General features: G+C 49.9%; 8 protein-coding genes across 8 annotated transcripts; 3 read left to right on the top strand and 5 right to left on the bottom strand.

Moving 5' to 3' along the window:
- Window positions 1–303: 303 nt before the first annotated feature.
- On the bottom strand, window positions 304–1146 carry GT037_000438 (uncharacterized protein; the record flags this gene model as incomplete). The annotated part of the gene is made up of 1 exon (XM_038925485.1): window positions 304–1146. One exon carries the CDS (start codon window positions 1144–1146, stop codon window positions 304–306), a length of 843 nt encoding a protein of 280 aa, XP_038791341.1.
- A 233-nt stretch (window positions 1147–1379) lies between these two features.
- GT037_000439 (uncharacterized protein) lies at window positions 1380–2249 on the bottom strand (the record flags this gene model as incomplete). Its single annotated transcript, XM_038925486.1, has 1 exon — window positions 1380–2249. One exon carries the CDS (start codon window positions 2247–2249, stop codon window positions 1380–1382), a length of 870 nt encoding a protein of 289 aa, XP_038791342.1.
- A 1007-nt stretch (window positions 2250–3256) lies between these two features.
- GT037_000440 (abc drug exporter) lies at window positions 3257–7963 on the bottom strand (the record flags this gene model as incomplete). The annotated part of the gene is made up of 7 exons (XM_038925487.1): window positions 3257–3775; window positions 3829–5718; window positions 5766–5831; window positions 5878–6885; window positions 6943–7005; window positions 7055–7607; window positions 7668–7963. The coding sequence occupies 7 exons, from the start codon at window positions 7961–7963 to the stop codon at window positions 3257–3259; spliced, it is 4395 nt and encodes a 1464-aa protein (XP_038791343.1).
- Window positions 7964–10654: 2691 nt separating this feature from the next.
- On the top strand, window positions 10655–11676 carry GT037_000441 (uncharacterized protein; the record flags this gene model as incomplete). Its single annotated transcript, XM_038925488.1, has 2 exons — window positions 10655–11052; window positions 11109–11676. The coding sequence occupies 2 exons, from the start codon at window positions 10655–10657 to the stop codon at window positions 11674–11676; spliced, it is 966 nt and encodes a 321-aa protein (XP_038791344.1).
- A 339-nt stretch (window positions 11677–12015) lies between these two features.
- GT037_000442 (fad-binding domain-containing protein) lies at window positions 12016–13692 on the bottom strand (the record flags this gene model as incomplete). Its single annotated transcript, XM_038925489.1, has 2 exons — window positions 12016–13440; window positions 13504–13692. The coding sequence occupies 2 exons, from the start codon at window positions 13690–13692 to the stop codon at window positions 12016–12018; spliced, it is 1614 nt and encodes a 537-aa protein (XP_038791345.1).
- Window positions 13693–15026: 1334 nt separating this feature from the next.
- GT037_000443 (hos3-like histone deacetylase) lies at window positions 15027–20070 on the top strand (the record flags this gene model as incomplete). The annotated part of the gene is made up of 5 exons (XM_038925490.1): window positions 15027–15086; window positions 15200–15532; window positions 15588–15949; window positions 15997–16157; window positions 16373–20070. The coding sequence occupies 5 exons, from the start codon at window positions 15027–15029 to the stop codon at window positions 20068–20070; spliced, it is 4614 nt and encodes a 1537-aa protein (XP_038791346.1).
- Window positions 20071–21199: 1129 nt separating this feature from the next.
- On the top strand, window positions 21200–22148 carry GT037_000444 (duf-domain-containing protein; the record flags this gene model as incomplete). Its single annotated transcript, XM_038925491.1, has 2 exons — window positions 21200–21893; window positions 21952–22148. 2 exons carry the CDS (start codon window positions 21200–21202, stop codon window positions 22146–22148), a joined length of 891 nt encoding a protein of 296 aa, XP_038791347.1.
- Window positions 21948–24948, bottom strand: GT037_000445 (ap-2 complex subunit beta; the record flags this gene model as incomplete). The annotated part of the gene is made up of 5 exons (XM_038925492.1): window positions 21948–22144; window positions 22681–23621; window positions 23672–24541; window positions 24589–24791; window positions 24910–24948. The coding sequence occupies 5 exons, from the start codon at window positions 24946–24948 to the stop codon at window positions 21948–21950; spliced, it is 2250 nt and encodes a 749-aa protein (XP_038791348.1).
- Between the last annotated feature and the right edge of the window lie 54 nt (window positions 24949–25002).

The following is a 25002-nucleotide window of genomic DNA, read 5'->3' on the forward strand; positions in this document are numbered from 1 at the left end:
TTACGCTTCTCGTCATCCAGCCGTTGTGGATTTGACTCTTGAAAACTCGAATACGAAAATGGTGTTGTCCATGATCAACTCCTATCTCCTTTATAGTTGATGTTTTATAGCACTCACCCAACGCATGTACAATTCCGTCAAGATCGACGTCACAATAAGAATCCATTATACAAGGTTCAACCTGCTCCCATACGTGTCACTGCGAGGCGTCTGATTGCGTGCAACCTCTTTAGATACAGGGTAAATGCTTTATCACTTGAATGAGGGTATAGCACTCAGCTAGATCAACTGCACACACGATCTTTATGGAAACTCAATCTGCTTCAATACGTTTCCCGCCACACTTCGAACGTTCTCTTCGCTGACGAAATGCATATCCGGTAAGTCCTCCCACTCTATGCCCCAGACCAAGAAAGAAGGAAGTGGATACTCAATCTTGCTCCAATCTACATCCTCCCCACCCGTCACCAGACATCCACGAACCCGCACTGGAGCAAGCTCGTTTTTGCTCGGCGACCACGTATGTTGCATCGGAAACTGCTCATAGAGGTCGTATCCATCTAGCCCTCTAGGATTGCCAGCGCGGACCAAATTCAGTTTGCGCATGAAATCTGCCGCATCGCGAAATATACCCAAACGCTCGTTATCTGGCGAGAACGTTGAGGGCGCGATTGGTGGACCGCGCTGGCAGAAAATCGTGATGATGTAGTCTCGAAGGCTTGACTTTACTGGCGTATTCTCGTATACCCACCTCACCGTCTCTATCTTGCAGACGAAGTAGGCAGGTTGCATCAGCGCCATACCCAGCCTCATTACCGTGTTCTGTGTCCTCCAGATGCCGAGTTCTCCAGCTAGGACCCAGAGTTTCATGAGGTCTAACAGGTTCGTATCGGATGCGTACTCAGGAGGCTTACGCTCGTACAGCCACGTGAAGAGCATACGGAATGTAGCTGGTTCAATGTTGGGGAGCGAGATGTTGGAGAGGATGATGCGAGGGAACCCATTGGGCTTAGTAAACAACGGTGATACTTTCGACAGTAGTGAGTGGTGGACATCGAAGCGTGTTGGATTGGTGGTAGGGCCAACGAGGAAGGTTGTGGGTACGCCAACGCCTGGGTAGGCTGCGTAGGGGAAACTGTTAGACATCTGTAACGGTGTGAACCTTTTGATATTGATCCTTGTGGAGTTTTTTACTGTTTGGTGGAAATAGTATTGTATCAAGTGGTGAGATCCAGGAGACAAGATTGAGCAAACGATAAGACATTTTCTGCGAAAGGGGAAAGCAGATTGCGATAACAGTATGGCTCAAGCATGAGCGTTGGATCAAAAGAGCAGTGAATGGTCTTGTGATGACGCGTTTCCCTCGAGAGACAGGAGGCCTACAATATACGTCTCATCGATATCCGGATTCTGTACTGCCGCCAAGCTACAAAATATCCTTGATACTCAAAACGCTTGCATGCTTCAGGAATCGTTCGACCAATCACGAAGATTTCGTCTGGTCCAAGTCGAGCCGCTTCTTGCTCGTGTGGCTTCATTAGATGAGGGATAAGTGCCACACCGCAGAGTTCAGCGGGGCCTTCGTCGTGGATCGCGCCGGTTTCAACTCTGGGTTCTAGCCATCGTAGCATGTGAAGGGGAGGCACGCCGTATAACACACAGACTTTGTTACTGGGTTTGCATCCTGGTGTGGCGATACCGAAGCGACCGCCTGTGGTACTGAAGAATGAATGACCGGCAAGGACGAACAGTTTGTCATAGAACGCTGTCTTCAGTACTTGGCGCTCGACGCTGAGTCCCTCAAAACTGTTATGTCCTAGGTCGGTGAATACAGTCCATGCATCTTCGTGAGCGACAGTTGCGCTTTTAGAAAGTCTAGTAGCGCAAAGCAGAGCCATCAGATACTCCGATGGTATACTATCGATATCAAAACTGGTACGATGAACTGCACGTCTAGCTAGAAGGAGACTGTAGGTGTATACTTCCACGTTCGCAGCGTGGACAGGGTTGCTGATGAAGCGTGTTGATACATCTGGGTCCATAGTGTAGTCGGAACCTCTGTACACTTGAGCATCTTCCACGACCTCTAATATTGTATCTACTGCATAACCGCGGGGTTTTAAGTATGCATCGTCCTCTTCGAGTGAGGTAAGATCGCAGGACACGTATTGACACAGCTGGTCCAAAGCACTAGCTGATCGCGTGTGGTCCGCTTCTTCCATTGCCTCTTCTGAAAGCGATCCATTCATCTGTACGCTTGTTCCCTCGGTTCATCCACCAATTATCACCATAAAGCATTTCAACGTTCCCTCAACGCCCGGACACCAAGAAGGGACTGAATTAGGTTTTCCTTCAATCAGAGGGAGTATCATCAATAGACCTAGCGTTTGTCCTTCGACCATAATGGTCTTCGCGAACAATATGTAAGTTCTCCAGAAGTCCGACCGACCATTGTCGCTATGATCGACCAATGGAGCTAGTTTTGACGTCAAAGCTTCGCTGAACGGTCCGGTGATTGCCCAGACCCCATCGACTGGCTCTTTTGCGTTTCTGCTACGTAGCATGAAAAGAAGGTATGTTGTCCAATAATTTGAGACTAATCCATGTCATACAAGATGCTCACGATATATATTTAGGTCTCTACACGCCTCGGATACTCTGGGCGATGCAAGCAAGATATCTACTTTGCTGAAGGGGAACTTTAGGTATGGTTCTCTTCCGTACCATTAGTCATGAGTGTATACGAGGAACTTGCCGAAGTTTATCCAAAAAATGAATATTACAAGTAGCTATAAAGATTGATGTGTAAAGAATAAAGCAGTGAAAACAAATTAGAAATAATGTTCAGTCCAGTGCGTAATCTAGAAAAGTTAATATTCATCTCTTAGTTCTTGAATTTTCTACCTAATTTAGGTGCAAAGCGGTACTTACAGAGGCGGCAAGTACTCGACAACTACTATATTTGAAGAGCAAGCACTTTTAATACCGGTAAAATGTGAGCTAGTTCCCTGTAGCAAAGACTGAGGAAAGCACGTTGTGCTAGAGAGTTGGACGCAAGACGCTTGCTTTTCCTAAACTAAGAAGACGCGCTTAACCTGCTTATAAGGTGCGCCTTGCCTGAGAGGAAAGGGACAAGAATTATTATCCTTACTACTCACGTTCGTAGTATCGATATACCAGCCATCTCCCACTATCCTTTGTAAAGTGAAGCAAATACTATGCCTACAGTTACGCCATCACATCCCTTTGCGATGCTTTAGTTTCTGTTGTTGCCAGACCAAGTCTTCCTCACAAAGTCCGTTACTTTACCAATTCCAAATGACGATCCCTTTATCCTGACAGACCAGATAAAGAAATAAACCAGGAACCAATTGGATATACTGAAAGCCAAAAAGATGCCAAAGTAAGGCCATTTGTCGCCAGCACGAATGTTGATGGTAGTGAGGTAATCGTCGCCGGTACTGTAAGGACAATACGCGCATTCCATTTCTCTCAAACCCACGGTCGTGTTTGGAAGGAGGTAGCCACCTGTCTGAGCAGCAAAGTTGCCGGCGTAGCTTTCGCAAGAGCTCCCTGGTGGAATATAGAATCGTGCAGATTCAGAGAGAGTGCACTGCACAGGCTGCTGATGAAGGACTGCAGCCATGATGCCGCCGACCCAGTATGTTGACGGTGTGGCCCAGTACAGGAAATACTTCCAAGGCGCCGTCATCTGCTCCCACGGAAGAACTATGCCACTAAAAAGTGCAAAGACTACGAAGAATGTAGGAAGAATCTGTTGTCGTCAATCGGTTTCTGGAAAGCAATCTTCAAGAGGGGCAGACTCACGTTGCTTATGACTGTGTAGCTTGGAGCCCATGCACAGATCCATTGTCCCCAGCTCGCTTGGTAGATATGGAATATGAGTATCATGAGAAATACATACCCAGCAGTGCTGCTATCAGAAGGAAGTCCTGCTGGATAGTACCAAAGCAGAAAGTAAATGGCCGATTGGAGTAGAGCGTATGGCAGCTCTGCCACAATTTGTGCTGTAGTAAACGCTAGCCACCCATATATTCGGGATGGATACTCACGGGCTAACCACAAATCCATGTTGGCATAGAATTTGGGTAAGATAGCATTTACAATGCATGACGGAATAATCGTCAAGATGAAGCAGGAAAAGACCCGGTTCTGCATGTCTGTCAGGCTATTACCGAGCTGCCAGAACGTGAAGCCGTTGAAAATTCCGATGATTGTGGAAATAAACATCTTCCCATAGACGTAGGAAGGATCTCGCCAGTACTGTCGCATTACCCGCTTTGTGAGAAGCAAAATCTGTTGCTTGATCGGTGCAGCGAACTCAACCTTGTCTACTTTTGGTCCGCTGACAGCACTCAACATAGACAAACGATCAATCTCTTCCAAAATAGACGCACGCTCGCTAGACTTGAGCCATTCATCATTCCAGTTCACCGTAGTTCCATCTGAGCAAGTGTTGCCTTTTACTGCTGTTTCCAGAATGAATTCCGCGATATTTGTGGATGGTGGGCACTGAGCTCCACGCTTGGCGAAATAGTCGACAATAGTTTTTCCTTGAGGTCCAATCTCACCAAAGTAGAACGTGTTGCCGCCTGGATTCAAGGCAAGAACCATGTCAAACTGCTCAAATAGCACTGACGATGGCTGATGGATGGTACAAATGACCGCCTGCCCAGCGAGTGTTAATTTCTTCAGGAAGTGAACAATCGAGAATGCAGATTGGCTGTCGACTCCGGAAGTTGGTTCGTCTAGGAAAAGTAGGCTTGGCTTCGCAACTAGCTCAACCCCAATTGTCGTTCTCTTCCGCAAATCAACGCTCAAGCTAGATATGATAGCGTCTTCGGCTGCCTCAAGCTCGAGTAGGTTCAAGACTTCATCGACGTATGCAAGTTTCTCTTCTTTTGGTATTTCGTATGGCTGCCGAAGCCTCGCTGAGAATTCCAGAGCCTCGCGAACTGTCGCTGTTCCGTCGTGTATATCCATCTGCTCACAAAATCCAGTGTTCCTCTTGAACGAAGAGTCGAGTGGGGTTCCATTGACAAGCAAATCTCCTAATACTACTCCAACTTTGTGGCGTTGTGAGAGTATGTTGAGGAGAGTGGTCTTCCCCGCACCAGACGCTCCCATAAGCGCAATCATAATACCCGGTTTCGCGAAACCGGAAACACCATTGAGAAGCTTCTTTTTGTGTTCGCCAAACGGGACTGTATAATCAATGGCTTTCCATGTGAATACTTGCGATGGTTTGGAGAGCTTTTTTGCGATGACATCCGAGCCTGTGTAACATGTTTCATGATGCTGTGCTCCGGATTCTTCGTCAGCTGGCAATGGCTGTGAGTGCCTTTTGGATCGTGGCGTTTTGACAAACTGCAGGCTTCCTGCGCTTGACTCGGGAAATGGGAATAGCTCGGCAAATATTGCGGAAAGTGCAGTGTATGCCACAAGAAAGACGATGATAAGCCCAAAGTTGCGCCACAGATCTGCTCTTTTATATTCGTAGGCGACGTCCAAGTAGCTGTCTCCAGTCACAACCAAGCTATTCGGTTCAGCACCTTGAGTAAGGCATCCCTGGTAAGCTGATTCGATACCAGGGCCTCTCGGTATACGGTCAGCATCAGAACAAGGCATCGTTTTTCCTGAAAATTCGTTCGAGAAGACGCCTTCGAAAGCGTATGCAATTGGACTAATCCAATGCAGCTAATGGTATTAGCAGCCAATCTGTTTGGAAACGTTCAGATGCTTACCCAGCCAAACCATGGAGAATTGGCGAAAAGCTGCCTCTTTGGTATGATGTAGCCAGTGAATATAATCTGTTGCATGAGCTTTGCGATACAAGCGTGGTATTTGAGAGCTTACCATGATGTTGAACCCAACACCACTGTATCGGACGGCATCGTCGATAGTCGGAGATACAGATGCGAACAGTCGATAAAGCGCTGTGGTGCAATATGTGTTGACGAAAACAAACAAGAAGTAGATCCAGAATTTACTGGGATCGACATCGAAACTTGCCAGGAAGTACATTGCCACGGAGAACAAGGATGTCTCGGCCAGCAACACAGGAGCATCTGAAATGGCGCGTGCTAGCGATAGCGCCGAGGGCCGATAAAAAGCATAGTCTTTGTGTCTTTGCGTAATGGTCCTACCGCTGACAGCCTTCATCAGCTCTGGAAGCTGAACCCAGCCAAGAAACAGTACCGAGAAGAAGATACCGCCTCCACGACCAAAAGCACCGGCTGTGTCGTTTGCCAGGCCGAAGAACAACGATCCTACAAGGAATGCGTTGAGCAATATGACCCACGCCTTTGTGTAGATGGCTTCCCAATCGTTGAAGAGTAGCCAGAATTCGCGCTTGGTACAGTTGACGACTTGGCGATAGAAACTGACTGTGTATGGCGATTGCGCGCGCACGAATTTACTTTTGGAGTTCAAAACGTCTTTGTAGAAATCAGTAGCAACATCTTGTTGCGAAGGATCTTCTGCGTGCTCTTGCATGTCCCTCAGAGCCTCTCGATATGTCGAGGAAGAACGGTAAGCTCTTTCGAGTTCTTCAGCAGTACGCGGAACCTTGTGTTCGAACCCCTCCCGAATACGACGGGCAATAGGATCTGTAACAGATGTAAGGAAGTCCGCGGTCGTCATGCGATCGGGGCAGTGAAAGCCTAGATCTTCAAAGTATCTCTTGGCTCCACGAGATGGGCCATGGTACACGCATCTACCAGAGTGGATGAGAAGAACTTTATCAAAGAGTGAATAAATACCTTCGCCAGTCTGATAGAGAGTAGCTAAGGTGCTGCAACCGTTTACATCAGTCAATTTTCGAAGTGACTGGGCAAAATCGAGGGCGGTAGAGCTGTCGAGACCCTTTATTCATCGTATTAGCCATGAAAAGATTGCTAGACATTGTATCTGAACACTGACCCTTGTGCTATTGTCCCAACATATCACGTTGGCTTTGCTCGCCAAAGTTTCGGCAATGGAAACCTGGAACTGTCAGTCGAGGAAGATGTATCGTTAGGGGATGTCTACCGACCCGTTTCCTCTCCCCGCCGCTAACACCTCGCAATGTTGCACCACCAACATATGTGTCCTTAGTATGACTCAACCCGAACATATGTAACAGGGTTGTGGCCACGTCGCTCAGTGTAGTTCGGTCGCTTTTCTTGGTCTTGTTCCACAGTGCAAAAAGTACAGTGCGCCATACTGTCAAGGCAGGAAAATGTACGTCGTCCTCTGGGCAGTAGACAACTTCGCCTCGATATCGTTGTGATTGTTCGCTTGCGGGGATTTTTCCATAGAAAACCTCGCCCTTCACATCTGAATATGATTGACGATTATTCGCAATCGTTTTCAGAAATGTAGTACAGCCAGCATCAGGGATACCAAGAACTAGTAACATTTCTCCAGATCTGACGGTGCCGTTGAAGTCCGAAAGAATGATCCGGGGGGTTTTGGTTCTCAGAAGGCCAGGTAGCAAGGGAGACATCGTCCGAGCCAGATCAGGACCAAATGTACCCAGCACTGCATCGGGAAAGGTTTTGACAAAGCTACGTCCGGAGCCAGATCCTTCTACTGTGAGATTCCTCCTGAAGGAGAAGTGAACTAATTAAAAAAGTCCTGCTGCTGATTCAGAAAGGGCCACTTACCAAATTACGCCCAGCCGCTTGGCGGACTCGCGCCCGTTCTTTTTGTAAAGTCCACCTCTTTCCGAACAATGGTAAGAGTTGAGCGTTTCGTCGCTCGAAGGCTCACCGCCTTCCTTGTCGTTGTGAAAATCTGGAGGCGCTTCACTAACTCCAGAGTCTAACCCCATGTTTGCCGTTTGGGTTTCTTCCGCATCGGGCATACTGTACTCGGCCCAAGTGTCAACGATTCCTGACGGTGATTCTTGATCCGAATCTTGAAGATTCCGCTGTTCGGTTGAATGAGCTGATACAGCCATAGTAGGTTACGGTATAGGAAAAGAGTATGTGAATGTCTTGTAAAGTGACAAGAAGCGAGGTGTCGGGATGGCAATCTCCTCAGCGGTGCTGGATGCATTTTATATCAAGTTCGAAAAACACTCTATTACCGAAATCGTCTTCTGGAATGAAGTCCCTCTATGCCGATCTCCTTACTCTGACACGCTAACACATTATTCAGCAATGAGCAAGACTGACTTGAGTCTGGAAAGGAAGATTGAGTAAGCACATTCTGTCCAGCAGTTATCATCCGAAAATTCGCCGCGGGAATTGTGTCAAGGGCATAAGATATGAACATGATTACTCGCTTAGAGAGAAAAATTGTCCACAGTTGGAGCTATCTTCCAAATTCTGCGCATATGTGCATCTTCGTTTCTTCTTACAGACCTTGCCTCAAACCGGCATTCATATCGAAATCGGCTCACATACCACTGCTCACGGCTTCGAACGGTGCAATATTTACAGTTCTAGAGTGTTGATAGAATTTCTGATTTGCTGGATAAGGGTTTGACAGACTCGCCCCTCACACTCAGTGGCCCGTACCGTAGCAGAACGTTTACCGAAAAGTCTTGCCTGTTCTTCATACATGTATGGATCTTCGTGCCACGCTGTTTGTCGTTTCTCAAATTGATTGAGAACCCCAAAGATAGTTGTATTGCCTAAATCGGATGATTGGCCAAGTAACACATCTCTTATGTGGCGACGGAAGAAGATACGGAATTGATGTTCACTTGTGCTTGAGTAATCTTCCAAAGATATTCCCAGGCATTTCCATTGAGTTGACTGACCCCGCGAAAGAGCATTGGCATCGACGCCAGTCAGGAGCGAGTGAACAGCGCTAACAATAGTCGTTAAGAGAGTAGCGAGTTGGTAGAGATTCTGAGCTGCTGTCAGGACTGTGGTGGGGCAAATCGGACATCGCAATATCTGAACCGCCGATTCCAACGCCGCGTGAAGATCAGCAAGAGTCGATGAGATGCTTCCTCCTTGTGGAAGCTGGAAACGTGACATTGTCAAATAAGCTAAACAGAGACAGCCACATATTGGACTAGGCCGATGTATTGATTCAACGGGCGTCGAAGTGGAAGGGCTGATTGCTAGGGTGTTGTTAGGTCATGTACTCTATGGCGAAAGCTGAGCAGGAAACTGGGTGACCTAACCTGGACAAGCCTGCGTAGCACTTCCCACACTCGCGATAGATTCCAGAGGCGAATTAGGTCGCAACATGTCGATGTCGTTCAAGGTCGTGTCAGCGACTGGCGGGACATTCGGAATATCGATCAGTGAAAGAGCAAGCTCTCGCCCGGCCCTGGGCCGTTTTCGAGGCCTGCCTTTGGGTTTTTGTTGTGAGAATGTACAGTTCGACCCGTCATTCTTGCAGTGTTCACATGGCGTCTCGCCTGTGCATTTAACTTTGCGAGTGCCTGGGCTTGTTAGACCATCAGTAGCTGTAGTACGGGAGACTGAATCTCACGGCATTGATCACAGGCCGCATGCTTCTTGGACAAGATCATTGTGCTCGAAATTTCTGCGAAGTTCACTGTTCAGCAGGCTGGCTCTTTGACGTGACGTGCAGCAGTGTGGTTTGATTCTTAGCATTCTAAGCGCTTTATCCGCAGACTTTTCGGGGTCTTTTGCTGGAAAGGCAAATAAATTCTCCTATTGGTCAAAGCCTCACCCCGACCAAATTTCCCCGCAACGACATAATTCCTTTTCTCCCATTTCATTACCACATATGATACACTTGCACGGCGCCTGATCTTCATGACTAAGGAGGAGATCTACCGCAAGCTCTGGTATCGACCCCAGTAATCTGACAAACTTGACGCATTGAGCGAGACCTGCGGCATTTTTCATGCACGCTCGCATAGCCAGGTCACGCATTGGCCTGTTTGAATGAGGTGTGCTGCTATAAATGATTGTTATAGCATCCGAAAAACGATCTGCATCCCAATCGGACGCTATTGAGTGTTCCATCTTCCGTAACGCAACGGCTCGAAGCCCTGGCATGTCGTACTTATCTGCCGCTGCATACATTCGTGCATTCAGCGGCATCGAAAAGGTGACACCTGCAGACTTGTCGTCATACTCATCAGTGTATGCGAAGTATAGCAGTGCTTCAACTGTCTTTGCTTCTTCGTCTTTGAGGTTGATACAACGCGATTGAGCCTCCTAAACTCTAATGTGTGAGTGAAAGTTCGAAGCTTAACTAAGGGGTAAATCACCTCCCATTGACCACTGCACGCATTGGAAAACCATTTTGATTGACTGGCTAGCACGATGCGGTGTACACGAAACTCATCAGTGCAACTCTGCACTGTCAGGTCGGAGAACACGTCGTTGTTGAAGTATCTGCATATTGCTCTGTTAGTCCCTGAGATTGATATACATAGTTCACTGACTTTGCAAATCCTTCCTTCATGGTATATCCCATATCTTGATATATGGAGCTAGGCAGTGGTCAACCCACCGACTTATAACGCAGCATATACTCGATCAGAGCTGTGCAAATGTCCCGAAAAGTGCCCGATATATCGTAAGGCAAAGAAATATACTGCAGACTAAAACTCGGTGATTTATAATCTGGTCTTCTGCCAATATATCTGTTTGCTCATGCGCTTCGCTTTCAACCCTGTCCTTCATTATTGTAACGATCGAACAACGCTCACATAATGCCTCTCTCCTCCGTCCTAGATGTTCTGATCATTGGTTCTGGGCCTGCCGGTCTTGGTGCCGCACTTGCGCTTGGTCGGGTCTTTCGAAGTGCGGCAGTTTTCGACTCTAAGTACTTCAGAAACTCCGCAAGTAGCCATGCGCACACTGTACCTACACGAGACCACGAAGATCCCGCTCAGATACGCCAGCTGATGCGTCAAGAAGTTATGGGGCGATATAAGACCATCACTTTCACAGACAGTTCAGCAGTCTCCGTTGAGGAACTGGACGGATGTTTTCAGGTTGTAGACAATGGCGGGAGAAAATGGAACGGACGAAAAGTCGTATTAGCGACGGGGGTTATAGACGTGTTGCCAGAGATCGACGGATTCAGGCAAGCTTGGGGTAAACAAATGTAGGTGGTTTTTCGTGTGGAATTCTCTTCGACACTGCTGACTCATGTACTTGCAGTCTCCATTGTCTATATTGCCGGGGCTTTGAAGAATCGCAACCTACTTCTGCCACCTCGAAGATAGGTTTCCTACTTCCTCGGGACATATCTGCTTCAGACATCTCCAACACGTTGTTCTACGGACAACTCGCATACCAATTTACAGGGGATATGACGATCTTGCTCAATGGGAATACAAACACGGCTACAACAACAGCATTAGCACCTGCTCTATCCCGTGGCATGAAGCCGATCGGTAAAGAAATCAGGGAGATTTTGACAACGTCTTCTTCTTCTACCGCAACCGTTGTTTTTATGGACGGTACCTCGGAATCGTTTTCCTGGCTTTTCTACAAGCCGGCGGTCATCCTTGCCGGCGAATTTTACAAGGCTCTAGACTTGAAAATCACAAGCCAAGGCGAAATTGAAGTGTCGCAATGGCAGGAAACATCTAAACATGGAATCTTTGCAGCTGGTGATTGCGCGAATATGTTCAAGCAGATCGCAGTTGCTTCGGCGGATGGTATCAAAGCAGGAATGGGAGCGAACAAGCAAATTTTGGAGGAGGATAGGATCAAATATCTGTAAGAGGACTGACATTTCAGACAGAGATGAATATGCACAGTTATTGAGTCCATAGGACAGACCACCCGTTCTCAAGTATGTGCAACATGCCATGCAGGATATCCACATCGCTGACAAGGAGATCTGGTAGATGATCGCTATGATTATTTGAGATTGATGTAAACCGTGCAAACGCGTATCAGTCATGCAATACTCAGATAGCAGTAAAGTACCACGCGTGTAGGCGTAGTTTGCAACCGTGATCTTGGATTTTCGGCCTAGCTGTTGCGCGAAAGTTGCAATACACTTTCTTTATTCAAGCATTTCCACGAATATATTTCTCGCCGGCGCATCTACGCAGATCTATGGCCAGTTCTTGTTCGGCGGCCCTTGCAGCTTGAAGTAGCCAGGTTGCAGCTTCTGGAACACCTCTGTGGGATCATACTTGCGCGCGATTCGCCTCAGCTTGTCTGCACTTTCACCATAGCTTCCAACGACATCTTGGAACTGACTAGCGTAATTCATGTAGATGTAGTCCTTCACCAAGTTCCTGCGCTTTGCCTCTGCCTCCATCTTTTTGACGATGTTGGCGTTCGCCTTCAAAACACGCGCGTCATCTTCAGCCTTATCCCAGCGACTACTCAGGTTAATGATAAGGATCGGTCCGTCAGAAGGTGAAAGTCCCAGTGCGTTCCCACCTTTCTTTTGCATCTGCTCGAGCTGCGGAACGGTGATGATCTGGAAGGTGTTTGCAGGTAAGATACCAGCGACATCTCGAATGTTCGCGAATTCCTCATAAGTGGCATCGAACATAAACTGAACCAACTCTCGATCAAGCTTAGACGAAGAAGTCCAAAATGACTCGCGATAGCCTTTGGGGTTGCTATTGTTCAACTGTTGCGTAAAGTAGGCCAGGGTGTTCAACTCCGTAGTGTCTTGGAAGGCTTGTACGTTGAAATATTCTTCAAAGACTGGGGGTTTAGCGACTGGATCTGCATACTCCAACTCGGCAATCGCGATTTGGGTGTTCGTAGCGGCATCCAGAATGATGGCCAGGAATTGTGCAGCTTTTGGGTACTTTGCTATGCTGGTCCCCAGGTTTACAAAGGCGTCGATCGCAGCAGGGAAACTAGAGCTGAGGAACCTTCTTTGTCCGCCGAACATCAGCGGACCGTGGGCGAACGTTTCGAGGTTGAACTTCGTAACGAGGGCGAGATTGTTCCCTCCGCCTCTCAACGCCCAGTACAGGTCTGGATACGACTTTTGACTGACTTCTATGATGCATCCTGAGGCAGTAACGACTTCATAAGATGCGACGTTATCGCAAGCCCAGCCATATTCGTTCGAGAAGAACGAAATCCCGCCACCCGTTGTAAGACCTCCAATTCCGACGCCAGAGACGCGGCCGCCTACCACTGCTAGGTTGTCTTTGGCTAGGGTTGTGTAAATGTCGTACCAGAGGTTGCCGGGTCCAATAGAAGCAACTTTCTTGTCTTTTGACAAAGTAATTTGCTTCATGCGCTCGAACAGAACTGTAATACCACCATCAATGTTTGATGCGCCTGCAAAGGCTGCATGCCCTCCACTTCTCACTGCAAAAGGACATTGAGTAAGACGAGATAGCAGCACCATGGTAGATACATCGAGCGCTTCCTCAGGCTTGAACACGCAGTACGGTTGGGCAACCTTCTGCTGAGCTGACCAGAAATAATCGATGGCTATGGTATAGGCAGTCTCCTCTCGGGTCTCGACCTTTGCATCACCAAAGATGCGTTTGAGAGAGCTGCACTAATGTGAGAATTAGCATCGGCTTTTTCCAGGAATATTACACAATCGTCGGATGTGTCTTACTGCGATCGAGCATCCTCCGCTCGAGCTAGTCCGCTTGGAAAGACCTGCTAGGCTTGGAATAGTGGAGATGTCTACACCATTCTGCAACAGTGCCGCAGTAATGTCGAAGTCGGGTGGTTCGAATGCATTTTGTGCGAGTAATCCTATAGGAAAGAAGCCCAGGGAGATAATCTTGCAGAGGCGCATCATAGCTGGCTCTTAGTTGCGAACTGAATCAGTGTATTACGACAAGCAACGATACCATAGTAGAAGTCAAGCATGTCTGTCTTATAGAAGTCGAGGCATCTATGCTGTATGTAGGATAGTTTTCTGATTGGCCAGTCTGACGCTGCCGGGCACAACTCCGAGTAGTGGCAAGCTGTGGTACACATAGAGCCTTCGCACTATCGCTATGGCTTGCTTAGGGGATAATCTGCAGCTGAAGAAGTTATACCCAAGGAGCTAATCTGGTAATGTACGATAGTAGTGGTAGTGACTGTGGTATCTAGAGCGAGTAGAATAGATGTGCGACCACACTTAGTTTGCACCTCAGGGCTGGAACTCACTCGACAAAGCGTGGTCGATCGTTTTGTGACTAGGTCTAGATCGCTCGTGAAGTTTATTAGGCCGCTTCCAGCGCCCAGGTACCATATTCGGGCTCGTAGATTACCCTTCAGCTGCAGACTTACTCCGTAGCGCATTATAGGTCGTACCGGAAAAGGGTACCCATAACGCCGGTCACGGGTATATCCATCTCATGTAATCTCCGAATTGCAAATTTATCGTGAAAAACTGATGGAGTTTAGACAGCCCCTCGACACTTTGACGATAAGGCTGTTTGTCGTGGCTCACGGCTTTATGGTGAGGGGAAACGGCCCGCAGCGCATACGAGAACCAGAAAAATGGGTCGACACTAATATTTAAGAAGCAAGGTCGGCCCCACTGCGTATTATACCTGGCTCATTGTCTTCCGACGATTATTCTGTTCTCCGCTTGTAGATACCTAGGTTCATGTTGTGCTGAAGAGTATGCTCGTACGGAATAAAGCCACGCAGTAGTACAAGCTACGGGCGCTTACTCTTCTTCGTTAGTATGAATGATGTGGAAGATAACCCCGCAACTTGACCAGAAACGTACTCAACTCCCTATGTAACGATGCAACTCTTCAGTCTTTGGAACAGTATGGATTTGGCCGCTCTGAAAGTATCATAGGTTCTGTGTATCGCCAGGAGCGGATAGAGAATGTAAAGCTAGACTTCCAGCGCAAGGCTCTTGGAATGCACAAATGGAGTCGGATCTTGTACGTGCCGTATTCAACGTACCTCTCTTGACGATGCTGACTGGGTAGAGTAAGCGCGGACGCGAGGGAGATGTAAGATGTTGCCTTCTTGGCTGTCAGACGAAGCATGCCTACCGTACGCAAAGCTTACGTTGTGTACAAAACCCACAAGATCTAGCATCTCTCCTCAGTATTCTTCAGCAGTTACGCCCACCTCCAGATATCCCGTCCCTTACCGTCGATTACACTTCACAATCCAGACGATATGAATATTGATTCATCAACATGGAAGGAGTATAGTAGGGAAGATGCAGAGTTTGAAGCTGTACGTGTTTGTAGTACAACCATCGATGCCGTCGCTAATTGAAGAAGCTACGACCCCATCTTCCACCACCCAAATCCTTCGCAGATTACTCATCCGCCGCTGAGCTCCGTCAGTCATTCAATGAGCAAATTGGCCAGATGATTGCGGCCGGCATCGTGACTTTTCCCGACTGGACTGGTTACCATAGATCTGAAATCCAGATTCCTACGCGCGATGGGTCTTCAGTGCGATCCCTCGTGATTCATCCTGAGGCAAAGGAACCAGGGCCGTTGTACGTGTACTTCGCAGGTGGGGGGTGGACTTTTGGAATGCCAGAATTCGGCGAGGGAATGGCAGAGATGTTGGTGAAGGAACTAGGATTCACGGTTGTGAGCGTAGGATATAGGAACGCACCAGAGCATGTCTTTCCTACCGCGGCGCATGACGCTATTGATGCAGTCAAATGGGTGAGTGCTTTCTTGTTCACCTCCACGGTACTGTGAGATTAACCGGACTCTCCAGTGTGCCGAGAACGCGAAGTCGTTGAGTGCGGATCCTTCCCAAGGTTTCATCCTAGGAGGGACTTCAGCTGGAGCCAACCTAGCAGCTGTATCAGCCCACCAGGTTGTCGACGACAAGTTAACCCCGAAGATCACTGGAGTAGTCCTCATGTCTGTTTCGGTATGCCATCCCGAGGCCATGCCAGAGGAGTACAGACAGCACATATCAAGCTGGGAAGACCATAAAGATGGTCTAGTACTGGACCGACGAGGCATAGAATGGTTCTTCGACAATTACAAACCAGACCCTAAGTCACCGCTCGCGAGCCCACTAATCTGGAAGACTCATGAAGGTCAACCTCGTACGTATCTGCAGGTGATGGGGTAGGTAAAGCTGTAGACGCCCGTTGATGTGTGCTAACGGGTGACAGGACTGACCCCCTGCGTGACGAAGCACTGGTATACGAGAAGGTTCTCCGAGACATTGGGACACCAACGAAGGTCGACGTGTATGCTGGATATCCGCATGGTGCACCCGACTTCTTTCCCATGCTTAGTGTGGCGAAGAGGGCGTTGGCTGATTTGAAGGAGGGTATGGGTTGGATTTTGCAGCAGGGCTCGGCGTGAGGGTAGAAGTCGTGACACATGATGTTTCCCAATGGAATACTTGACAGTTTGTCGAAATAATGTCTCGTGCCATGTGAAGAGGACGCCAGCCCTAGGAGCCGTTGAGCTAGGGGCTCGCTTAGGCGCGGGACCCTGTTTCGTCGTGGCTCTGATGGTGGACGCGACATAGCTTCGTCATAGCGCGCCTTTCTTCTTGCACCTTCAACCCATCCGATAAGAGACAGGCACCGAGACACGACGGGCTACGTCCTGCATCGCGGGCATACCGTGCCAAGATGCAGAATTCACCGCGGTCCAGCCCCGCCGCCAGGCCCGGCACTCCGCGAGGGGCGCGACAAACAAACAACGACGCGAATCCCCTTTCACACCCCCTCAAACGCCTGTCCCTGCATTCGGCGTCGAATACCCCACTACCGCAGTCTCCCGCTCTGAATTCACCTCGAAGTTCAGCTGACCTCCGCCGGACGCCTTCGACGCCCAACTTCAAAGCGAATGCCGTCCAACGCAGCCCAAGTGTAGCAAGTTTCCGCTCTTCGACACCCGCCTTGGGACGCAAGTCGTCGACCTCTTCCCTCCGCGGCGACCCTCCTCGGCCAGGCACTTCTGCATCCCGCCGCTCGTCCTTCAACCCAAACATGCAGGCGCCCATGCCCAAGAGCCCGCTAGGCCCCACGTATGTAGAAGAGAAGCCACCCCTGCGCGCATGTGATGTCGCCGAAGAGTACTTTCAGAAGGACATGGCGCGACATGAAGGCATGGCAGGCGCAGTCAATGCGGGCACTATCGTCATTGTACACGACCAATGCTACGGCCATCGCTTTTCGCGGCCCAAGACACCCAAGAGCCACCTCAGCTTAATCATGGAGCGACCAGAGAGGATACTGGCAAGCGTTTTGGGTATCTCAGCAGCCTACGTGCGACTGGGTGAGCGCCACGCCGAGGGGGACAATCCACCGCATCCGCATCACAATCCGCCCGAGCGTATCCCATTCAAGATCCGCAAGACTTCCCGAGCAGTCGACATCACCTCCCAGGTCGTCACCAACGTACACGGAACCAAGTGGATGGGCGAGCTCAAGTCATTGTGCGACAACGCAGAGCGGAAGCTGGCGTCGACAGGGAAAGAGCTGGTCAGGGACACCCCTGCAATGCCGGGACAACCGCCCAAGCAACAACTACATGCTGGGGATCTATACCTCTGCCCCGAATCGCTCAACGCCTTCCAGGGCGCTCTTGGAGGTGTTCTGGATGCCGTGGATGCTGTCTTCCAGGGGACCAGCCTTGGTAGCGGCCCCTCGCGAGCTTTCGTCTGTATCCGCCCACCTGGTCATCACTGCTCCGACGACTTTCCCTCCGGATTCTGCTGGCTGAATAACGTTCACGTTGGTATCGAACACGCCATGATGACATACGGCCTCACGCACGCAGCCATCATTGACTTTGATCTGCATCACGGAGATGGCTCGCAAGCTATAACATGGGCGCGTAACAAAAAGGTTCAGAACATGCCCAAGAATACACCCAACTGGAAAAAGACCTCAATCGGCTACTTCAGTCTACACGACATCAACTCGTACCCTTGCGAAGACGGTGATGACGACAAAGTTCAGGCCGCTAGTCTGTGTATCGACAACGCACACGGCCAGTCCATCTGGAACGTGCATCTGCAATCTTGGAAGACACCGGAGCAGTTTTGGGAAATCTACGAAGAGAAGTACCTGATACTGCTCGAGAAAACTCGCCAGTATCTCAAACATCACACCAACCGCCTCCAGGCATCACCAAATCACCCTGCGCCCAAAGCAGCCATCTTCTTATCTGCTGGCTTTGACGCGAGCGAGTGGGAAACTGCCGGCATGCAACGGCACAGTGTCAACGTACCTACCGAATTTTACGCTCGGTTCACCCGCGATGTGGTACGCTTGGCCGAAGAGGAGGGTACGTCTGTGGAGGGTCGTGTCATCTCTGTCCTAGAAGGCGGTTACAGTGACCGAGCACTTACCAGTGGTGTGTTCAGTCATTTGAGCGGTCTTGTGGATGGTCAAGTCTGGAAGGAGTCAGAACCATCAAAGGGCCTCACCTCCTCCATGCGAAACAGACTGAGTGGGCTTGGTATCCAGGATGAAGACGCTCGCATGCAGTCTGTCGAGCCAGAACTTACACCCGTCAGTTACGATCCTCTGTGGTGGCAGGCAACTCATCTGTCTGAGCTGGAGGGTCTCGTTCCTCCACCGCCTGTAACTGCCTCAAAGGTGACCCGCGCTGAGCGCCTGGCCCATTTCTCTTCACCCACACAGTCCTACGTCGCCAAAGTCGTGGATCCAACAAAGATCAATCGTAGCCTTTCCGCCAAATACGCTTCCAATCCATTGAGAGCGCCCACGCCACCGCCGCCAGAAGTTGATTGGGCTACGGCTGCACATGCTTTAAGTAGTTTGCTAATACCGTCTGATCGCCAAACCCGCAGTTTCAGGCCAGAAGATCTAGCAGAAGTAAAAGCGAAGAAAGAGAAGCCCCCTGCGCCTGCCCCAGCAGCGGTTCGTGTCGAAAAGTCGGGACGTCAATTACGTGGCCGTAAAGCTGCTCCATCTTACGCTGAGCCTGGATCCGACGACGAAAAGATATCTCGTCAGGAGTCACGAGCCAGTAGGCGCCAAACGATCGCCGACTTTGCACCAGCCAGTTCAGAAGCTTCAGCGCCGACACACTCTGCTTCCCGTCGCATGAGTATCGCTTCCAGCGTCTCATCACTAGGAGACAACAGAAATGTTCGTGCGCCAAGTGTAGCGGCGAGCCGAAGAAGCGTTGCACCTTCTGTAGCTTCAACCAATGGAGTGGCTATGAAGAAGGCAAGAGGATCAACAACAACGACTGCTGCGGCAGCTCGCGCCCCTCAGCGTCCGGCAGTAGCAAGAGCACCTTCCAGCTATTCTGTCAAGGCGGGTGCGATTAAGGGAAAGGAGAACGACGGCGTCGATGCACTCACTTCAGGCTTGAAGCGCATCACGTTGAGAATGCCCTCGAAGGAGGAGCATGAAGCACGAGAGAAGGAGAAGGCTGAGAAGCAAAAGGCCGCTGAAGCACCAAAGAAGACTACTGCACGGAAACCACCAGCTGCTCGCGCTCCTCCCACTAAACCGACGACTAAACCTGCAGCAACTGCTAAGAGGGGACCTGGTCGGCCAGCAAAATCGTCGAAACCTGCATCGCCTATCCCCGATACCCCACAGTTGCAAGTTGCTGCTGCTGCACCTCTCGAACAACCCCAGCCAATACAGACAGACTCGTCTAATGTCCTACCACAGCCTACCGCGCCACAGCCTTTCCAGGATGCACAAAATCCGATGGAGCCCCCAGCTGTAGATCGACGTATTTCTGGTGGAATCGTGCAGCCACCCACTGAACTGCATGATATGGCTATAACACCGGAACAGATCCGTGAACAACTCCCTATGCCGTCCTTCGTCACTGTAACGGAGCCACTCTCGGATGTCTCACCACCTTCTCGTGCCGATACGCCTCCTCCCCCACCACCGTCGAATATTTCACAGTTCGTCAATTACACTGCGCAGAGCTTCGGTGGAAACCCAGACTTTGTAACCTCACCACCGGACACGTCAAGCCCACAGGCATCCGCGACTTTACAATGGGTTGCCAATACACACGCTGAGGACACGACCATGCCTGGCGTTCCGCTCATGTCACCGCCAAGCAAGAGGGCTGATCTACCTGTATTCACAGCAAACGGTGCGATACCGTTCGCATCAGGCTCGAATGAGTTGGACAACGCGTCTAGGCCTGAGTACTCTGGTGTAGATATCAAGAACGAGGAGAAGGTCAGGGACATGTGGGAGGTACCTGATACGCCCGCTCGCTAGAGCAGGTCAACATTACAGCTCGTGCAAGTGGGTTCCTCTTGACTTTGTTAACTTCTTGTTATGCACATCGCATTGCAATATCGTGATTGCATCCTTCAGTGCTTATTACCGGCTTACGCAAGGCAAACTATGCCTGATGTTACCCGAATTGGTGTTCATTGGTGGACCTTGTCTTCATTTCAGCGAATCGGCGCACTAGCCGCGAATAGTTGGAGCTCTCTTTGTAGGATTTTAGTGTAGAAAGATCGTCGATTGTAGACTTACCTAGGATATGCGCACGTAGAAGATAGATACCCCCCCAAGAAGAGAGTGTGTAAGAGCAATGCCATAATTCTCTTCTCATAACGTCTCTCAATGGCATGACTACTCGAGCGACAGTTTGATGATCCATCGAGGCATCGCAGCTGAACCGACACCTGCGGGATTGAAGTCCAACACAACGCAAAGTACCAATACACCCCTCCTGTCACTTGAACCCTATCCACAGTGAAAAACCCTGCCTAAGCGCCCGTCCCAATGCCGTACCGTGCGCCGCCATTACTGCAGTCCCCGCAAGCCGCAGCCAGCGTGCAGTATCTCAGTATCGGTGTGGCATAGGCGGGAACCAATGACCAGTGCGTATTCTCTATCATGGGACTAGGTTTCGGTGCGGGGCACCTGGGCAAACCAACGCGCGACATGCGCATCATGCATGTCCAGGGTCTTAGCTTACGGGTGACGTACTTTCGGGTCCCGGCCTTGATTGACATGTTTAGTTGGCTGCCTTGGGGAGTACGTGTAGGAGGGTGAAACATGGGCTGGGCGAGTACTTAGGTGGCTGATCTGACAGACGAGCTATCTTTTCGTCGGGTCAGTTCTGAGTTCTTCTTTTTCTCTTCTTGTGTACCTTTGACAGACAGGAAGCTTGGACAGCTGCGTGGATCACTAGTCAAGGCAAATACAGTGGGCGCAAACGTGCAAGTACCTGATTGAGCGGACCCCTCTACCTGACTCCACGCTTGCTCAGGTCGTACCACCTGGTTCTTCTTCCTCCTTCGTCTGCTTCGCCCCTCATAACGAAAGTACCAACGTCAATATCCATCGCAACCTCAATAAATCTCGCACACATAGCCCATCAAACCTCACCAAGATGGCAGACAGCGCCCCCGCCAACGACTCGAACGGCAATGGCAGCAGCCTCAACCCTTTCGCCAAAAAGGACTCTCACTCTGACCAATCCATCCTCCTCTACAAGATCACCACAACCATCTCCTGGCTCCTACTCGTAGTCTCAGCCATCTACACCACCTTCGCCTCGCCCAACGGTCCAAACTCGCACAAGTTCTGGCACAACAACCCCTCCACGCCCTTTGCGCAGTCCAGCATCTTCACATCCATCTACGTATTGATCATCTTCATTTTGCAGTTTGGCTACGCGTACGCGCTGTACATGAGCGATACCACCTACGTCACTTCAGCCGCCAACCTCGGTAGCCATTTTATTGCCAACAACTTGCTTTTGTTCGGCTTTGTGTTTCTCTTCACGCACACGCACTACTGGCTCGCACTGTTCTTGCTCGTGCTCAACTTTGGTAATCTCACTATGGCGTATTTCCGCCACAGCACTGCGCCAAGGGCTATCCATATCGGTACTGTTAGTGGACCGTTGGCTTGGAACTTTGTCGCGCTCTACTGGGTTGGTGCGATCGCGGTTCATTCGAATCATTTTGCGGCGAGAATCGTGGCAAATGTGTTTATTTGGGGATGGCTGGGCTACGGCATGTTCTTCTTGGTGGCGTACAAGGACTACACCATGGGATTTGCGCTAAGTGTGCTGTGTTTCTGTAAGTTTCGCCTTTTTACTTGTTCTATAGAAGGAATATTTGCTAATCTCGCTTCTAGCAACCGGCGTTGGACAGTTCCTTACCCGCCCGCACCTCTTCCAGCTTCAGTGGATCTTTGCTTTCACAATTGGTGGTCTGCTCTTCTTGCTTTCGCTTGCTGTCGGCATGCCCGGCTTGCTTGGACGCGATCCTTTCCCTCGTGGCCAGATCGTCAGCGAGGATAGGGAGAGGGCACCCTTGTTGGCTGATGACTAGTTGGTGGTGTGAAAGTATGAAGTGTAGCATTGTGTTTAAGCTATGCTTATGCCAAGGTACATGAGATGGTGGTAAGGACCACCTATATGGATGAAAGCCTGCCAAGGCTAGTCGCATCATAGGTGGTGGTGGTGAAAAAGGCACAGCGATTGTACTCGAGTGCTAGTTCGCTTGGGGATGAAGGGACGAATGTGTGGTTGAACAACTGCGAAGTGCCAATTCTCGAAGTTGAGGGTCCGTGACATACTGGTTCGACGCATACAGCATAAGTTCTCATGTCGGGATGTTTATACAATGTTGGACCTAAATTACCCATAGCCTGCTCAAAGTCATTGAGAAACACTACTGTTTGATCAACGTACACGGCTCATTTTGATGATTTCGTATGTGACAACCACCTCGACATGTTCATTATACTATCCACAGCCATGTATATACCACCCGCTCTAAAGTAGCAGATCCTGGTTTCCATCATTTGGACCGGGACTCATGACCATATGTTGCGGCTCATTCTGGTTTACTACCCATCCACCTCCTGCGCCACTGCTTTGATCGGCAACAGGGCTGCCACCAAAGGTACTCTGCCTTCCTACGCTGGCAAAGTACATGTCCGCATCGCTGACAGCAGTCGCCATGCCGTTTGCGCTTGTTGGTGAAAGGTGGCCATTACCATTCGTAGTAGTGTCAAGCTTTGTGCGTTCTGCTGCGGAGCGGTCCCGAGCTTGTTGTGCTGCCTTGACGGTAGGTAACTCATGCTTTTGCAATGCGGGCGAGTCTTGCAGTCTACGTGGACGAGCGCTACGGAAAACTTGGTTGACTGGCTTGAGGTACACTGTAGCTAGCGTGCCGACGTTCAAGCACATCTCCTCAAGGGTGCCAGGATCAAGCTTCTCAGACTCTTCAGCTGTAATCGGAGGTTTCTCGCCCATGACGACCTGCTTTGCTTGCTCAGGTGCTGACGAAAGGAGACGCCAGTACATGTAGCCTCGATCGCGTAAGTCAGGGTTGTCTGTCTCTTCAGTCGCCCATTTTAGTACTTTTGGTACCAGACTGGAGCCACGAGTGGGTCGCTGAATAAACAGCTTGACAGTGGCAGTGAGCAGTGCCAGTTGCACCTCATGTGTCTCTTCTTGGAAAGTGTCTAGAAAGTCTTCAAGAAGAACGTCCGAGTCTTCTATTCGGTCTGCGTATTGCCCAATGACCCAGATCATAGCCGCCTTGGCTTCTGGTTCGTCAAGCGAATCGAGGTTTTCGCACAATGTCGAGATGATCGACTCGTATTGATTGGGGTATTTTCGGAAGATGTTTCGAATCACAACTGTCGCTTCTTGTACGATGTAGGACACCTTGGTGCTGACGAGCTGTAGGAGAGTGCTGATACAAAGTTGTGCTGCAGGTGCGATCTTGATGGCAAGTTTGCCAATGGCTCGTACGGACTTGCGCACAAAGTCGACATCGATTTCAGTAGCGTACCTAGGGCTGGTGTTAGTAGCTCACATGTAGGATGGCTGGAAGAGACTCACTCAGAAAGCTCAGTCAGCACCTCTTTGATATTCCTCTCAGTTGCCAGCATGAAGATGAGCTCAAGCTTGGTGACTTTGACATAGATAGGGTCGTTGTATTTGCAGAAGAAGACTCGGATATCGTTTCTTAGTACCTCTGGTCGGCGTTGTAAGATCAGAAGTGCATTACGAAGGGCTAGATATTGGATCTCGGGTCCTTTGGAGAGAAGCGTGACGAGCGGCGGTGATAGCTTGTTGCATAACGAAGTGACGACTTTCGGATCGTTGATGTAGTTCATTAGGTAGAGTATAACGCGAATGCAGGTAAGAACGACGGCAGAATTTGAATGTGAAAGGCGTGGTGAAATGCGCTCGGCAAGCAGGGCAGCTTCGCTGGTATCTTGTGGAACATAGTTCATCATGGCTTCCAGGATGTACGTCTGACCCCACTCTGAGCAGTCTGGGAGAATCTGAACAATCTTGGATGCGCTTGCGTAGTCGATGGTGAGCTTGATGTTCTCACTTCTCTCCCAGATGTCCATGAGACCTGCCAATGCGCTTGAGACTACTGTGGGGTTCTCGTCTCTCAACATGCCATTCAACCTGTCGATTAGATCTGATTGTTCCACCAGATGTCGGTCGTGGTCGTAGAGCTTGGCTACGCAGAAAGCGGCGGTCTTCCGGACGTATGGGTCAGAGTCCTTCAGGAGGTTCTTCAGGTGTGGCACAGTGGCTTCGACAAATTCCCGGACGTGAACGTAGGACATGGTGCGCAGGGCGAGGGCTCGAACCAAGGGGTTGTTGTCGTGCATGTCTTCCTGTATGATGGGGAGTGCTTTGAGCGCAATGTCAGGTTTTATCCTGGCATAGTTGACGAGATACAGGAAACACCTGCCCATGTCAGCGATGCGCGTGCTCGTATGCATGTCACTACGCACATCTTCTTGATCTCCAGGCTCGGAATGTGCATGCAGCCCACTATATCCATGAATAGCGCGACCATGTCGTTGTTGCTCATGGTCATGTTGGCGACGATCTTCTTGAGCGCCGTCTTCTTCGCAGAGAAGTTCTTGTCCTTCTTGTTGCCATTGTTCAACTCGATGCGTAGTTCGGCGACTTTGCCCTGTGGAGTGCGAAGGTTCTGTAAGCGCGTGTTGTCAAAGGTGTAGGGGAGAAACATCATCATGGCGCCAACTGCTCATAGCTGGGAGGCAGGCAGGCGGAAGGTCTGGGTGGTGCGGATGACGGGGCCAACGTACCCTCGCAAAAAGCTTCGCATCTTGGCCGCCCTGGCTCATGTTGGGCTAATGATGTCGCGTGTGCCAGCTGGGCTGTTCCCTCAATGCATGTGC

The sequence above is a fragment of the Alternaria burnsii genome, assembly GCF_013036055.1.
Source record: "Alternaria burnsii strain CBS107.38 chromosome Unknown 705, whole genome shotgun sequence".
In the NCBI taxonomy this organism is placed as follows: Eukaryota; Fungi; Ascomycota; class Dothideomycetes; order Pleosporales; family Pleosporaceae; genus Alternaria; species Alternaria burnsii.